The 16,858-nt window shown below is 64.1% G+C and overlaps 1 protein-coding gene across 1 annotated transcript; it reads right to left on the bottom strand.

Moving 5' to 3' along the window:
- Window positions 1–6,651: 6,651 nt before the first annotated feature.
- On the bottom strand, window positions 6,652–14,782 carry SLC30A3 (solute carrier family 30 member 3). Its single transcript, XM_056123662.1, has 8 exons — window positions 14,544–14,782; window positions 11,483–11,664; window positions 10,832–10,978; window positions 10,595–10,748; window positions 9,363–9,561; window positions 9,050–9,155; window positions 8,838–8,972; window positions 6,652–7,422 (listed from the first exon to the last, which is right to left on the bottom strand). Exons 1-8 carry the CDS (start codon window positions 14,636–14,638, stop codon window positions 7,274–7,276), a joined length of 1,167 nt encoding a protein of 388 aa, XP_055979637.1. The 5' UTR covers window positions 14,639–14,782; the 3' UTR covers window positions 6,652–7,273.
- Window positions 14,783–16,858: the final 2,076 nt, after the last annotated feature.

The raw sequence follows: 16,858 nt of genomic DNA, 5'->3' as shown, positions 1-16,858 counted from the left end.
TCTCGGGCCTGTCGCCCTGGGTCTCGTGCTGCAGCCTAGGTTGTGGGTGACATCGGTGAGTGTCCCCTGCCAGAGGTGTCTGGGGACCCCAGGGAGGACTTCTGACCCGTCTCTCCCGCCCCATCCTCCCCTGCAGAGCTGACAGGAATCCTGGAGAGCGCCTGCTACCCTCCACCACCGGTACCTAGACAGGCATCGCCCCAGAACTTGGGGGCCCTGGGCCTGCTGCACTCACTAGTGGGCCAGCATATCCTGTCTGTACAGTAGGTCACCAAGGACCGGGTGCTGGGGGTGGGGGTGGGAGAGCAAGGAGGGGCCCCAGGAGCTTTGATGGCATCTGCCTGGCTCCCCCCCCTGCCAGAAGCCACAGCGGTGGCTGCGTCCTCAGCCCGGTGCCTGGTACTGAGGATCAATCGCTCCTCCCGACCCCCTTTCCTGCTCCCTGAGCCCTGAGAGCCTCCACGGGGAGGAGCCTCCCAGTTGCTGGACACCTGCGGAGTCTGTGCCCCAGGCTTCCATCAGTCCCTAAGTTGTCTCCCTCTGGCTGCAAAACTCCAGGTGAGGCACTGGGGATCTAGGTCAAAGCTGGCACATGTGAGAGACTTGGGTTTGGTTCCAGAACCACCACCCCCCCCCCAAAAAAAAAAAAAAACATCCTGAACAGGCATCCAAGGGCGAGCAGGGTCTGGCTGTGGGGGCTGTTCAGGCTGACTGCAGGTCCCACCCAACTGAACAAAGAGCTTATCGGTCCATCCCAGGAGCCGGGAAGGGTGCAAGAACTTCCCTGCATCGTCTGGTTCCATCCTCACTTGGACAATTTCTGGGCGGTTCACCCCCAATCTGTAGTCTGCTGGGCTGGGAGGAGGATGAAGCTTCAGCCCTAGTGGGGGGTCTGCCAGCAGGCAGGGGGAAACGGGCTTTCTTTAGGGCTGAGTGTGCAGTCAAAGCCTGAAGCGCAAATTAAGAGGGTTCGTAGCCCAGCCCAGGGGCTGAGGGATGGGGCCGCCTGCTGCCTTGGGTGCTGGGCCTGGATTTCTCGGCTCCCTGGAGCTCTTGGCTGGTGGGAGAAGCGTAACAGTTACAGAACATGCCTCCTCCTCGGCAGAACTTGAGTCGCCCACTTGGGTGACGATTTCTGCAGGTTCCCGAGAACCCGTCACACACGCGTCCCCACAGCCCCCAGAGCCCAGTGTCTGGGCGGGAACAGCCTTTGCTGCCAGGCCCGCGGTGGTGGGAGGTGTTCCCGCTCCTTTCCCAGGCTCTCCTGATCGTAACACAGCTCCCAGCCGAGAAAACTTCTTTCCCACTCAGCCAGAAATACTCGGGTATATCTTGGGATACTGGAAACTTCTAATAAAGCTACCGACCAGACACAAACCACGCCCCGCAGGTGAGCCAAGACCCCAGCCGGCCTCACAAGCCCATTGAGAAATGAGCTTCGTACCCAGCCACGGTCATGAGAAAATGTCTTGAGATTTAACGTACCATCTGAGATTTAACCTACCTGAGATTTAACCTACTCTCTGTTTTCAAAAGAGATCAGGGGCCGGAGTGATAGTCTGGTGGGTAGAGCAGGTGCTCTGATCAGTCTCTGTGGGAGTGATGGGTGACACCTGGCAGCCCTCAAGGATCACTCCTGGCGGTGCTCAGGGACCATACGTGGTGCTTTTTTTTTCCTTTTTGGGTCACACCCGGTGAGGCACAGAAGTTATTACTGGCTCATGCACTCAGAAATTACACCTGGCGGTATTCAGGGGACCATATAGGATGCTGGGAATCAAACCCGGGTTGGACACGTGCAAGGCAAACGCCCTACCCGCTGTGCTATTCCACATGATGCTATCTTTCTGGCCCCTCTAAACATGTGTTGACGCGCATGGACAAGTGAACCTTGGCCTAGAATTTGCGTCTGAGGAAGTGGGAGAACTCAGGACACCACCCCTCCCGCCCCCTCTCCGCTCCAAGGGGCCCACACCAGGCATGGGCTGTGTGGGAGGAGGAAGCCAGGGGCCAGGACAGTCGCGGTTGGGGTGCTGAGGCGGGGGTGAGGGTGCCCTCTTCCCAGGGTCCCGTCGTGGTCAGTCACAACCATTGATCAAAGGGCCTTTGCACAGGCCCTGGGGGCTAAGTCGGGAACCAGCACTGGAAGGCGATGTCAGGGTAGGACCTGGGACGGGTCACCCACTCTGCACAATCCCAGACATACCTGTCATTATTGCCTCCCACCTGGCAGGGCTGTAGCCTGGCCCCGCTGCCCAGGGATGGAGCTGAAGGGGCACTAGCAGTGGACCCCCACCACTTCTGCAAGGGTCACACTGAGCCAGGAGCCCTGGGAACACAGGACAGAGGCAGGCCCTACCCCAGTGACGCACCTGTCCCCGTCCCCGGGCGCCCAGAGGCCATGTCGCGTCTGAGGCCTGTTTGGGGCACAGTGTCCAGGACGGCAGGGGGAAGCCTGGTTCTGGCCAACTTCTCGGTTGGGAAATCACCACCTGGCATCTGGCGGGCTTGAAACCTGCTGGTTCGGGTAAACTTGGCTCTCTCTGAGTTCTTGGATCTGGTTCTTTTGTTTCTCTCCCGGTGTTTGGCTACAATCCTCTTCATATTTATAGCTCGTCTGGGTTGAGTCAAGGGAACAAGGAAGCGGAATGGGACGTTCAGACCAGCCAGAGCTGGGCAGTGCCCGGGGGCTAGACATCTGGGCTCAGCTCTCTCTCCCTCCTCCTCCCCCCCCCCCCCCCCCCCGCAACTCAGTGGGGCGGGGCCTGGGGGGACACATGTCTACCCAAGTTTCCCCCTTCTGTTCTCTGCTGGACTCCTGCTTGCTTTTTAAAAATAAGGGCCACAACTGAGGGTGCTAGGGCTCTCCCTAGTGTTGCTGGGGTCCAGGGATGAAACATGAGGTCTTGGCATGTCTGGTGGTGCTTGGGGGAACCATATGGGATGCCGGGGATCAAACCCAGGTTGGCCATGTGCAAGGCAAGCGCCCTCCCTGCTGTCATTGCTCTAGTCCTGTTTCCTTATTTTTATTTTTTACTTTTTGGGTCACACCCAGCGATGTACAGGGGTCACTCCTGGCTCTGCACTGAGGAATTACTCCTGGCAGTGCTCAGGGGACCATATAGGATGCTGGGAATCGAACCCGGGTTGACCGCGTGCAAGGCAAACACCCTACCTGCTGTGCTATCGCTCCAGCCCCTCAGTTTCCATTCTTAAGGGCAAGCAGAGTGGGGCCAGAGAAATTGTGCAAGGGTTAGGGCATTTGCCTTGCACATGGCCGATCTGGGTTTGATCCCCAGCACCCCATATGGTCTCCCCAGACCCCACCAGCAATGATCTAAGAGCACAGAGCTAGAGGAAAGCCCTAAGAACAGCTGGATTTATCCCCCCAGTATTTAATTAGAGAAAAGCGGTGGGGAGATAATTGGGGTGTGGCCTGGGTGGTCCCTGGCTGGTATAAGCCCCCCAAAAAGAATAGAAGCTAGAGCCTTATCCTAGAGCAGAGCCCTGCGGCAGGCTGGGGCACCTAGGAACAGGCCTGAGCTGCAGAGGTGGGGGGGGGGAGGTGGACAGCGCCTCCAGGGCTGCCCAGTGCCCAGGGGCCCGACATTACTGCAGGGGGCTTAGGCAGCGGGGGAGCCAGCAGGAGTGCAGAGAGATGGTTTCTAGCCTGGGGGCCCCCACACTGACAGCCCCCCCACCCGAGTTTTGAGGGATCATTTGGGATTACACCTGCACCCTGGAAGGGGAGAGAGACGGGTCAGAGGCCACGGTTCCAGCCCTGATGTGGGGAAGGGCAAAGATGAGCTTGGCAGGAGCCCCAGAATACTTCAAGGAGACTCCCTAAATACAGTGCTCCACAGAGGTGGGAGACTGACAGGAAGAGGGGTGCCGTGTTCACTTTCCTGCTTGGGTCCAGAAATTTCCTCGTGTCGGCTGATGACCTCCACTGCCACTATAGCGCCAGCCACATGGGGGCGCTGCTCCCCCTCGCACTGAGTGACAGCAGCAGCCCCGCTTTAGGACATAGGGCAGAGGGGACCCCTGGAGGGAGGCTGACCCCCACCTTTTTTGTTTGTGTTTGGGGGCCACGTGACGGTGTTCAGAGGATCCTCCTGCCTCTGCACACAGGAATTACTCATCGCCAGTGCTCGGGATCCCGGGGCACCAACCTCCGGAGGGCCTGCTGTGCTCTCTATCACCCTGTGCTTCCTGCGGACCCCAGGTGGGCTGCTTCCCTGGCCAGGAAGTGGGCAGCTGAGCCTGCCCCGAGGTCCGCATGTGGCCGTTCCTGGGCCTCCATGCTTGCTGCTGTCTTGGCTGTTGGTGCCTCCCGAGCACGCAGCCCCATGCCAGCCTGCCTCCTCCTCCCGGCTAGTTAATCAGCCGTGGAATGAGGGGGGTGATGAATGGGCGAGGGGCCTTCCCGCAGAGAGGGGGCCGGCAGCAGGAGATAAGGCCCTGCAGGCCAGCTCCTGCAGATAAGGTTTCCTGTCTCCCTGGGGAGGCTGTCTGAGAAGCTCCTCACCCCACCCTTCCCTGGACCCCCAGACTGAGACAGATGCCGAGGTGGGAGGAACCAGGGAGACCTGCAGGGGGAGGGGGGGAGGGGGAGGTGGGGGAGGGGAGTGAGCCGGGGACAACCAGAACTGATTCACCCCTGATGGTGATTTAGCAGCTGGGAAACCTCAGTTTCCCCATTTGCAAAGGGCAGGTAAGACTGGTCAGGGCACCATGCCCGCGCTTGTGTGAAGACCCAACCCACGCTGGCTCCTGGCCTGGCTGTCAGGGTGCTGCACCCCCAGAGTGTCTCGTGTCTACATTCACCCCTTTCCTGGCAGCATGTCACAGGACAGTCACAGCAGCCGGTGAGGACGGCAGGGCTGAGGGGGGCGCAGCTGGCAGAGAAGCCACTTCTGTGGGAATGAGACGGGGCCTGGAACCTCCGCCACGCACCGCTGGGCAACCTGGGGGTGTCCCCTCTCCCTCTCTGGGCCCGGCTCCTCCCCCGCCCAGGGACCTGGCCACCCCAGGGCCAAGCGATCCACAGCAGAGATCTATGCGCCCTCCCCGCCCCCTCCTGCCGCTGGGGGCCTGGAATCAATGAGACAGAAAATGAGAAAGTCTCGGGAGCAGCGCAGCGTGGAGAGCAGCTGGGGCGGCCCCGCGCTGCGGGGGGTGGACTGTCCCCCACCCCAGCGGTGGCCGGCCGGGGGACCCCAGCGGAGAGCAGAGCAGGGAGGCCTGCTTTCTGGAAGGCTGCCCTTGAAGAGATGGGCATGTGGGGGGAGCAGCAGTGGAGGCGGCCAGGACCTGCCTTGGGGCAGGGTCTGCGGGGGGGGGGGCGCGAGGCAGGTCCCCCCGCGACGCCGGAGAGAGGATTTCCTTTTTTGCTTTCCACACATCTTTGTTGGACTCTTCAAACTGATGTGCTCTGCTTTTAAAATAAGGTTTCTTTCCTCAGGGGGAAGGGAGACCTGGCAGAGAGATCCAATGGGCCGATGGAACGTGTCTGTGAGGGCTGGAGTGATGGCAGCCCCGACTGCTGGAGGCAGGGCAGCGCCCAAGCACAAAACCGTGGGGTTTGTTGTTTTGGGCCCATGCCCGGCAGTGCTCGGGGCCGACTCTTGATTTTGTGCTCAGAGATCACTCCTGGTGGTGCTCGGGGGCCATATGTGGTGCCAGGGATCAAAAGCCAGCCCAGAAGGTGGCAAGACAGGCATCCACGTGCATGAGAGTCTTTACCTGGTGGTGATGCTTGTGGAACCAGGGCCACAACCCACAGTGCTGGGGGGACACCAGGGTCACCCCAGTGGTGCTTGGGAACTCGTGATGCCACACAGTGTTAGAGATTCAGCTGTTTGGAGGGGGTCACACTCAGGAGTGCTCAGGGAGGTTACTCCACACACCAGAGTCACTCTGGGACATGCACTGGGAGAACCACGGGGGCCCGAGGATCGCACAGGCTCCCCATGTGCCAAGCATGTACTCCAGCCCTCTAAGTCATCTCTCTGGCTCTGGGCTGGAGCTGAAGAAAAGGGCACGGAAGGCACGGGCCTTGCTTCCCGCCGACCCCAAGTGTGGCCTCCAAACACAAAAATAAAACAAAAGAATCAACAATCTGGGGCTGGAGCAATAGCACAGCAGGTAGGGCATTTGCCTTGCATGTGGCCAACCCGGGTTCAATTCCCAGCATCCCATATGATCCCCTGAGCACCGCCAGTGGTAATTCCTGAGTGCCGAGCCAGGAGTAAGCCCTGTGCATCACCAAGTGTGACCCAAAAAGCCAAAAAAGAATCAACAATCCCTTTCTGAGACAGTTGGCAAGACCAAAGCTGCTCAGCTGTCTAACTCTTTGACACAGGGGAAAGCACCCGTCAGAGCGGGTGGTGGCCGCTGCATCAGGGCCCCAGGCTGGATTCCCTCTGCCGGGGGTGGAGTGGGGTGGGGTGCTGGCTTGACCAAGGGTCCCAGGCACTGTGTGGGGATCCCAACTCTCACCCAGAGGGACAGCTGCTCTGAGGCCGCTCTGGCCTGGGAGCCTCCTGGCAGCAAGCTGCCCCCAGATCCGGCAGTGGGCAGGTGGGAGGGGCAGGGGCGCTCAGGCTGCCCCCGGAGTGACTCCAGGCCCACCGTCACAGGAGTCGGACAGAACAGACACACGTTTATTAGCGGGGCTGTGCAGCGTCGCCCCCCCTCCTCCGGGACAGCCGAGGGCCCAGCACCAACCGCGGGGGGTGACAGACCCCTGAACATGGAATGTGCAGACGAGAGAGCCCAGCGCGCAGACGCACAGGCAGACAGGCACACGGCACGCACCCACAGCGACAACACGACAACGTGCGAGCATCGGGGCTCCTGCATAGACAGCGAGGCCAGGGAGGGGCGCCCCTGCGACCCCCGCCCCGGCGTAGGCACACAGCAGCACACACGGGCCTTGCCCCAGCCAGCCAGCGGCAGCACAGACGAATGAAGTGCACGGGAAGGACACGGGGACGCCCAGGCTGGGGGGTGCAGGGACCCCGGGACCTCGGCCACCCCCACTTGCCCCGGAGCCTGGGGTCCCCCTGAAGTGGTCACATCTACTCAAGCTGACCCGCTCCCCCACTTTGGTCTTGCCCTCTGGGGCGGGGGGGCCGGGGAGTTGGCAGGCAGTGGGGGGGGATGGAGAAGGGGTGCAGCCCCCAGGCCCCCGTGCCGACCCCTCCCGCGAGCAGGGTGCAGGGGACCCGAGTCCCGGGCCCAGGCTGGCGGCGGGCGGCAGTGGGCAGCCTCAGGCCTGGGGCGGCTCCCGGCAGCGCGGACACTGGGCCATCTCGGGCTGGTGCCGCTCCACCTGCACCGTGCAGCTGGCGAAGCCGAAGCGCGAGGACAGCCGGCTGGTGGCTTCGGCCAGGACAGCCTCGGGGTCCGCCGTGGACTCTGCCGGGGGGATAAGAGGCAGCAGGTTCCCAGGGGAGTCGGGAGCCAGACTGGGGGCGAGATCAGGGCAGGGCAGGGGGCCCGGGGATGGCTGGGCCGGAAGGCTGAGCTGCTGCCCGCTCTGGAGTGTTCGCAGAAGTGTCAACACCGAGAAAACACTGGGGACGCAGCCCCCACTCGCACCCCACACTCCGCACACACTGCGCACACACCCCGTACATATTCCATACATACCCCATACATAGCCCACTCACACCCCTGCACACTTCCCATTCACACCCCACATGGCCCACACATGCCCCACTCACACCCCACATACCTCCCACTCACACCTCACACCCCACCCCTCACACACACCCTGCACACACCCCACTCACATCCCACACACACCCCCCCCCACACACACACCCCCGACACCCCACACACAGCCCGCACATTCCTCACTCACACCTCACACCTCACACCCCCCAAACTTCCACCACTCACCCCACACCCTCCCCACTCACACCTCACCCCCCACACAGACCCTACACACACCCGACTTATACCCCATATACACACACCCCACTCACACACACCCCACACCCTCCCCACACACACCACACACACCAACAGACCCACACACACCCCACACTCACCCCACACACCCCACTCACCTCATACCCCCCACATAAACACCACACACCCCACACAAACCCATATACATTCCCCACATACACCCCACTCACACACACCCCACTCACCCCACTAACACACACCTCACTCACACCCCATTCACACACACCCCACTCACACTCCACATACACAGACCTACTCACACCCCACAGATACCCCCCCATATACACCCCCACTCACATACCCCCCACCCACACATACCCACACCCCCTCTACCCCCTCGCTCCTGCGCGGCCAGTGCTCATGGGCCCGTGTGCCCAGCCCAGCAGGGCCTTGCAGAGGGGCACCTGCGCCCCACGGTCCCATCTACGGGGCAGCAGCAAACCACATGGAGCCTATTCTCGGCTTCTAAATTGCAATCAATCCTCTGATTGCTTCTTGCATCTGGAAGAAACTCAAAACTCCTTTGTCAGCTCGTGAGTCACCGTATATATTTTAATAGCGGGATCAGCATGTGGACAGTGCCGGGTGCTCAGCTGTGCTCGAGCCTACACCACCCGGCACCCGCCCCAGAAACTGCGCTCCAACAGGTGCCCTGCCCCACCCTGGGGTGCAGCGCTGTGACCCGAACCCCAGACCAGTGACTTTCCAGGGCAGCTGTCTCTGCTCTGCTTCAGAGAGGGAGGGGACCCTCTTCTCTGGGCTGCATGTGTATGGAGAATCAGACAGGCAGCCCCCCGCCCAGGGCCCAGCCATCTTCCCCTGGGGGGGAGAGAAGGCCCCAACCCCTGCAGACTCACCTATGGCCAGGTGCGTGGACACCACGTGGTACGTGAGCGTGAGCGACCACAGGTGCAGGTCGTGGATGGCCTGGACGCCGGGCACCGAGAGCAGCGCGTCCCGCACGGGCTCGTAGCCCACGTTGCGGGGGGTAGCTGCAAGCAAGTGTCCGTCATGCTGCCGCCCTGCCCAGAGGCCCCGCCAGGTCCAGCCCGCCCTGCTGCCCGCGTACCTTCCATGAGCACGTACAGCACGTCCCGGAGGGTGGACGCCGTGGAGCCCAGGGCGCAGATGGAGAAGAGGAAGGTGCTGATGGGGTCCGCCGCCTTGCACTCGGGCTGCGGGGAGAGACGCCCCTCAGCCCGGGGCCCCGGGGCCCCTCACAGGGACATCTTGGGGCGTCCTGAGAGGCCTGCCGAGCAGCCAGGGGCTAGGAGCCGGGGCAGGGTTCAGGGGGAGAGGGGGCTGCAGTGAGGGGCAGTCGTGGGTCCTGGAAGGGGGACCCGGGGCTGGAGTCTGGGGGAATGGACAGGGCGAGAAAGTACCTTGAAGTAGATGAGAATGGAGGCGGCCAGAACCCCGAAGCTCTGCAGGAGGTCCCCCAGCACGTGCACAAAGGCCGCCCGGACACTGGTGTTGCCCAGGGGCAGAGGCTCGCCTGAGCCCTCCTCCAGGGGCGCATACTCCGACCCCCGGGACCCGTGGCTGTGGGAGGGCCCAGCCTGGTGCAGCACGAACGCCATCCTGAGGGGGAAAGAGCAGTGGGCGGGGCCCGCTCCCCTGAAGCCCCTCACCCCCCACACCCCCTTCCACGTCCCTCTGTCCCAGGTCCAGAAAGGCGGCTCGTGCAGCCTGGGGTCAAGGATGGACAAGGACGCCAGGCCTGGACTCAGATCCTGGTGCCGCTGCGTGGCCTGGACAAGCCACTGTCCCCTTTGGCCCGTTTCAGTGTGAGCGAGCACAGACGCCCTGCCAGTGGACACGGGGCAGCCCACAGCACGGGGAGTCACGAGGGGGGTGGGGGATGCACGCGATCTTCAGGCTCCATCCTGGTCCTGGTCAGGCCCTGCGTGCACTCCTATGTGTTTGTGTGCACATGTGACCACATGTGTGCACGGGTATGTATCCTGTGTACGTGTGCATGTGCATGCATGTGTCTATTTATACATGCACGTATGTGCGTGTACATGTATTTAAGCTTGCGTGCTTATGCACAGGTTCATGAATATGCATATTTGTGTGTGTGTGCAAGCTGTAGCACTCTAGCTCTGTCCTCCTGTTGTTCTTCAACTTGCTCTAGTGGGCCCAGTAACGTCTCCATCGTGAGACTTCTTGTTACTGTGTGTGGCATACCGAATACATCATGGGGAGCTTGTGAGGCTTTGCTGTGAGGGCAAGATACTCCTGGTAGCTTGCCGGGTTCTCCGAGAGGGGCGGAGGAATCGAACCCGGCTCGGCCAGGCCACCTGCACGCAAGGCAAACGCCCTACCGCTGTGCTATCGCTCCTACTCCAAATTTCATATGTGTGTGTATATACCTATAATCGTATATACATGCATGTGCACATGTGTGTGTTGTCTTGCATACATGTGTCTGTGTGCTTACATGGATGCAAATGTCAATGACAGGAGCATGCGTGTGCATCTGTGTCTATACATATGCATCGATGTTTGGTGTGTGCACACGTGCACAGATACAGGTGTCCATGTACACATGTCTACATGTACACATGCCAGAGGCGCGGTCTCCGTCTGTGAGGGCCACAGCAGGACGTACAGGAGGTTGGCGCAGACGGCGATGCTGGCGGTCAGCAGCATGGCCTGTCCCTCAATGTGGTAGTCGCTGTGCAGCAGGCGGATGAAGGCCAAGTACAGCAGGACACCAGTGACGAGCCAGAGGGACACCACGGAGGCCAAGGCGCCCAGCGTCTCTGCGGGGACACAGCTAGCTCTCAGGGACCGGCCCGTGCCCTCCAGCAAGACTGCAGGGTGCCAGGGCCGGGCAGGGCCTTACCGGAGCGGTGCCAGCCAAAGGTCATGGTGCGGGTGGCCGGTCGCGTGGAGAGCCAGAGGGAGAACAGGCTGCCCGCCATGCTGCCCACGTCCGCCAGCAGGTGTGCCGCGTCGGTCATGATGGCCAGGCTGTGGGCCAGGTACCCGCCTGCAGGGGAACGGGACGGGGGGGGGGGGGTGGTGGTGACTGGCCCAGCTGGGAGCGCAGTTTTCCTCTGCTTTCCTTTCCTTTTTTCTTTTGCATTTTCTATTTTTTTTTTTCTTTTTTGTGGGGGGAGTTTGATGGTGCTCAGAGATCACACCTGCGGGCTCAGGGGAACGCCCTGGGGTGACCAGGGCGGCGGGTGCAGGCCAGTGCCTTAGCACCCGCGCTCAGCCCTGACTCACTGAGTCTTTATAGTGACGTTTTGTTTGTTGGGGGGCCAGAGCCCAGAGGAGCTCACGACCACTCCCTGGTAACGCTGCAGAGATCATGAGATGCCACACTCAGCTCTGGCCCGACCGGAAAGGCCCCTTAACACCGACAAGTCACCCAGGACCCCTCCCTCCACCCCTCTCCCTGTGCTGAGGCCTGGGTACCCTGACTCTCCCTCTGTCTCTGCACCTCCCTCCCGAGGACCTCCTGTGGGGCTGGGGGGCTGCCCCCACTCACCGACCACCTCCCCGGCCATGAAGACACAGCACACGGCGCAGGCAGCATAGAGCTGCCGCTGGGCCCGCAGCCTCTCAGGGGTCAGCCCCGTCGCTGGCAGGGGGTCCCTGTGGCAGTGGTGGTCAGGCATGTCCAGGGCTTTGGGCTCCTGGGAGACGGCCGCAGAGGACTCTGGGAAGAGACTGAGGGGCAGCCCCGTTACCCTGGGGCCTGGCCACAGGCCCATCCTACATCTCTCCCAGGCGCTGGGGCCCACGGGGAGCAGGTCAGCATCCAGCCAGCGTCCCCTCTCTGCTCCCCTGAGGGCGGGAGGCGGGAGAGCATCTTCAGGACTGTCTGGGCTGGTGCTTCAGTAAAGTGACCAGGAGCTTCTGGAGGCGACCCGGGGAGCCAGGACTGGAACTCAGTTCCTTGGGATGGGAACAGCCCAGCTGACACCTTGATTTCAGCCCAGGGAGCCCCATGTGCCTCGTGGAGGCCACAAGAGAAAGGGCGCTTTCGGCCTTTCTGAGTCTGGAGTTTGAGGAGGAACAAGACAAATGTCACCTGAGCTGGATGGTGACAGGAAAGGGTTTGCACAGGGCCTGTCAGAGTCTGGGCCAGAGGCCAGAGTCACTCTAAAGGGCAGGTCTGGTGCCCTGGAAGGAACCCCAAGCAGGGCCGAGGAGGTGGGGTGGCCGTGAAGATGGGGAGGGGTCAGGGAGGACACCAAGCGCCGGCAGGAGAGGCCTTGGGGCAGGTGGGGAGAGGGGACAGGGACACGCATGAGCCAGGGCTGGGTCCCCAGGCTTTCCCCATACCTGTGGTCAGGCCGGTGACAGGGGGCACCTCTGAGGAAGAGGGCGGGGCAGGGCCCACAGTGGCTGGGGCTCCCAGCCCAGAGAACTCACGGGTGGATTCCAGAGCTGGGGTCGTCATGGGGAGGACGGAGCACTGGCCACTGTCACCGAGGGGGCAGGGTGGGCCCACTGGACCAGCACCAAGCATCCACTCCTCTGTCTCTTGTGGGGACGCCACTCTGGCCCAGTTCTCACCCTCGTGATGACCTGCCTCAAGCCTGGCAAGGCCCTGCCCTGCCCACAATAAAGACCCCAGAGACGTTCAGTGCTCTTCAGTGCTCATGGAGACGTGAGCACAGGGCTCAGGCGCCAAAGTGAAGATTCCAGAGAAGTACCAGCGCCTCCCCGCTGAAGAAATCACGGGCAATGGGGCGCGCTGAGGTGTCAGGTGTGGTGGGGCACGGGATGCATGGGAGGAAAAGGCCAGGGCTGGCAGGGAGTTTGACTTCTTGAATCTCAAAAGACCCTCACCAGACTCTGCATCTGAACTCGGGGCTCCAGGCATGCCCAGAGGAGATGCAGGTGACAGAGGGACCTGTGGCTGGTGGGGGGGCCACCCGTGGAAGCCAAGCCTGGGCTGGCGGTCTCCCCAGATGCCTGCGGGAGAGGCTGGTGCTCTCTGGAGAGGATCAGGAACAAAGGGCAGGCCGCAGTGGGGGAGGAGAGACCCCCAAGAGGGAGTGAGGGAGCATCACAGACACCTCACAGGAGCCCCCAGACCACGAGTGGCTGTGGCGGGCTGTGTGGCTTGGGCGGGGGTGGCAGCCAGGGAAGGGGAGGGGTGGACGCTGCGGATGGAGACGCTGGTGTCTGACATGACAGTGCTGTGCGGTCTGCGGGGAACTGGGGAGAGGACACGGAAGGGTCCAGAAGAGTCAGGCCCCGGCTTCCGGCGCAGAATTTAGGAGGGGCAGGTAGGCAGGAAGCGCCTCTTTCCGAAATGCTGCAGGGCCGGGTGACTAATGGTCATATGAGGGCGAAGAGGAGCCGGCAGTCGGAGGCCTGGCGGAAGGTGGTTTGGGGGCTCCTCTCCCGTCCCCGTCACCCTGCCACCACCAATCCTGTGCCACCCATCAACAGGCTCTCCCTTTTGTTCTCGCCAATCGGGTCCCGGAGAAGCATCGTTCGTTGTTGGTGTGTGAGTGGGCGTGGGCGTGTGGGGGCTCCGCTGAGCCAGCGAAGACTGGGGGCCCCTTGCTCCCCGCAGCCCTCGGAACCCCCGGCCCCTGCCCCCAACCTGCACACCATGGAGCAGGCCTGGAGGGCCGCGGGGACGCCAGGCTCGGTCAGGCTAAGCCCCCGAGTGTCTGGGTCCCTGCGGGAGCCCCCGCCAGCCGCCCACGGTCTACGGTCCTGCAGGAAAGGCGGCGCCCCAACTCTCCCTTTCCTTCTGCTCCCCAACCCCACTCCCCCCTACGACCCCCGCCAGGGAAAGCAGGAGAAACGCGCCCTGCGGAGGCCGAGACAAAGGGACAGGGACCTCGAAGACGGAAGACGGCGGCGATGCTGGGGGAAAAGAGAGGGGAAAGAGGAAAAGGGCTGGGCCGCCAGCCCCGGGACGGACGGACTGACGGACGGACGGACCGACAGCCGGCAGGCAAGAGGGCCAGCAGCGCGGCCGCGGGGAGCCGGCGGCGCCGCCAGCGGGCTGCGGGCGCGGGCGGGCGGCGGGACGCGGAGGCGGTTCTGCGGCCGCCCCCGGCCCGCTGTCCCGGCCCGCGGCGCCTCATTTCACACCTCGCCGCCCCCGGGCCCGTCTGTGCCGAGCCGGAAATACCCCCCGGCCGCCCAGCCCGCACCTGCTCCTGCGCCGCCGCCGCCCCCTCGCTTCCCCGCGCCGCGCGCCCGCCCCGCACCCCAGGGCCCGCACAACCGGGCGCCGCGCTCGGGGGGCGCGCAGCTGGAGGGGGCGCCCGGGCCCCCGGCGCGCCCCGGGAAGGGCCTCGGGAGCCGGGGGTGACCGGGTGCCGCCCTCGCCGGCGCCCCGGCGCCCGGCGGACATCGGGGGACGGGCGCGCAGTCCGGCCCGACGGAGGGACCCGACGCGGCGGGGACAGCGCCGCCGGAAGCGGGGTGACCGGGAGGGGGGCGGGGGACGGCCGGAGGGGACCGAGCGCGGCTCGGCGCCGGCCGAGGGGATCGCGCCCGCGGAGACAACGAAATGCAGCGCGGGCGGGAGGGTGGCGCCCCCCGGACCCAGGCCCGAGCCGGGGCCGTCCTACCTCTTCAAACGCAGGCTGCCCCCCGCGCCGCCGCGGTCCCGGGGGCTCACCAGCCGGGTGGTCTCCGAGCCCCCCGCGGCGGGAGTCGGCTCCATGTCCCCGCGACCCCGACCGTCAAGGCGGGGCGGGCCCCGCGCCCGGTGCCGGCGGCCAGGCGCTCCCCGGAGTCGGGCCGCGGGGCCACCCGAGTCCGCGAACTGCGGCCACTGTGGCGGGGAGTCCGGACCGCAGAGCCCGCGGCCGCCCAGCCCCGCCCCGCGTGGGGGGAGCGCCCCAAGCCCCGCCTCCGGCTCCCCGGCCGCCCCCCGCGCCGAGGCCCCGCCTCCCCGCGCCCGGAGCCGGGCGCGGGGACCCCCCCCCCCCCATCCACGGCGGCTGGCCCCGGCCCGCAGGACCCGCATCCCGGCCCGGGGACCTCCCCGCCCCCACCCACAGAGGCGCGGGCAGCTGCGGATCGGGCGCTCGCCCGAGAGGGGAAGGACGCGGGCCGCTCGGACGGGCACCCTTGGCGGGGCGTGCGGGGTCGGAACTCCCGATTTGTGTCGCGACTCGGGGTGACGCGCAGCTCACTGCTCGCCTTGGGTCCGTCGTTGTTCCTGCTTTTCCGAGGGGTAAACTGAGTCCTCGAGGCAGCGTCCGGGCGCGCACAGAAGCCGGATCTCCGCTGCTGTCGGCCCGCGCCCAGCGCGAGAAGTGGGTGCTCCTCCTGCCCCGGGAGGGAGACTGCGGACAGCTGCTGGCCCTTTGCCTCGGAACTTGTGGCACCTGCCCGGGGCATTCATCGCCCGGTTCTCACCGGGGCGCGGGGAAGCAGCGAGTGGTCGCTGGCACGGCCTGCCCCGCCCCCCCCAGCCCAGTCCGCGCATCGGACGCTCCCGCGGCCCCTCACAACTGCCACTTGAGAAAAGGGGGTGGGGAATGGGCTGCAGCGGGGAGGAGAGCGAGTGGTCCTCAATGGCAGGAGTTCGTGATCCTGGGAAGAAACCCATCAGCGGCCCGGGAAGGTCCTGAACGCGGGGCTGAGGGTACACCTGCCCCCGACATGGCCATCCCAAACAATGAGGCCGCGTGTGCACTCGCGGAAAACCCAGCACGGGTGGGGCGCGGGCAAGCGAGAGTGGCTGGGAGGGATGGGGTTAACCCGGGAGAGCTTCGCGGAGGAGGTGAGGCTTGAAAGGATTAGGCAAGCTGGGCGGCGGGCTGGCTGTTCCGGCGGGGGAGAACGCCGGCGCGTGCCAAGGTCTGCGGGCGGCGAGCGCGAAGGGCTGGTACTGCGCCCGGGAGCGCGTCGGAGCGCAGCGCGCCGGAGTCTGCCGCGCGCCCCCGGCCCCCCAAGCACCGCCCAGACAGGACCCCCACGCAGCGGTTTTCTCGAAGCATTCTCCCCTAAAGGGCATCTGGGCCTCAACTCCCACCTTGGGGGGATGGGGAGGGACAAACCGAGGCGGGGAGTGGGGCACCCACCACCCAAGGTCCGGCCAAGGTCACCTTGTTGGCTTGTGCCAGCCCCTGGGATACGCCAAGGGTCACAGTGCCTCCTGCTTGGCGCCGTCGGTTTGGGAAGTTTGGAAGCTGCGTGCTGGGATCTGGGGCTTCGCACATGCTGAGCCTTGGGGCTGGGATGCCACCCCCCAATTTCGCCTCCCCCGACCGCATACTTCAGGTCTGGGATGGACCAGTCTGGCTAGGAGCACGGGGGCCCAAGGCTGGAGAGCCGGGAGGGAAGGGGCTGCCCAGCACCGTTCCGCTGATGACCTCGGGTCGGGTCCTGACAGTGGCTTCCTCGGGGATAGCCGTCCTGGGCAGCCCCCACGCCCTCCCCGCCCCCCTGCAGGCAGAGAAGGGAAAGGGGCTGGCGGGGCAGGGGGATCCGAAGGACTTTGGAAGACCAGAGCACTGGGCGGATTGTGGGGTCAGGCCATAGCATCAAGAGCCGCCTTGGCTTGGGAATTTATGCCAGGAAAGCCTGGCAGAGAGCCCGGCCGCGTGCACCTGTTTCTCCAAGAACCGTCAAGTGGCCGAATGCAAACCTTTGCGATGGTCCCCGTTGCCAGGCCCGAGGAAGGCGGGTGGCGCCCTGGAGAGGAGCTAGGGAAATGTAGGAGTGAAGCCAGCCAGCTCTGGGCGGGCGCCCCGCGGGAAGCTGTAGTCGCGTAAGAACGGTTCATTCAACATTTACCCAACGCTTATTCCTGCCGCGCGCGCCCTGCCAGTAAAGCCGGGATTCCCGGGAAAACGCTCAGAGGTTCCTTCCTGCCTAGATCTGGATCGCAACGCTTCGATACTATGGGTTTTGCTACTGATGTACCCACAGG

The sequence above is a fragment of the Sorex fumeus genome, unplaced genomic scaffold (assembly GCF_029834395.1).
Source record: "Sorex fumeus unplaced genomic scaffold, SorFum_2.1 ptg000006l, whole genome shotgun sequence".
Lineage (NCBI taxonomy): Eukaryota > Metazoa > Chordata > Mammalia > Eulipotyphla > Soricidae > Sorex > Sorex fumeus.
The sequence above is the reverse complement of the archived record's forward strand: the minus strand, read 5'-3'. Positions and strand labels throughout refer to the sequence as shown.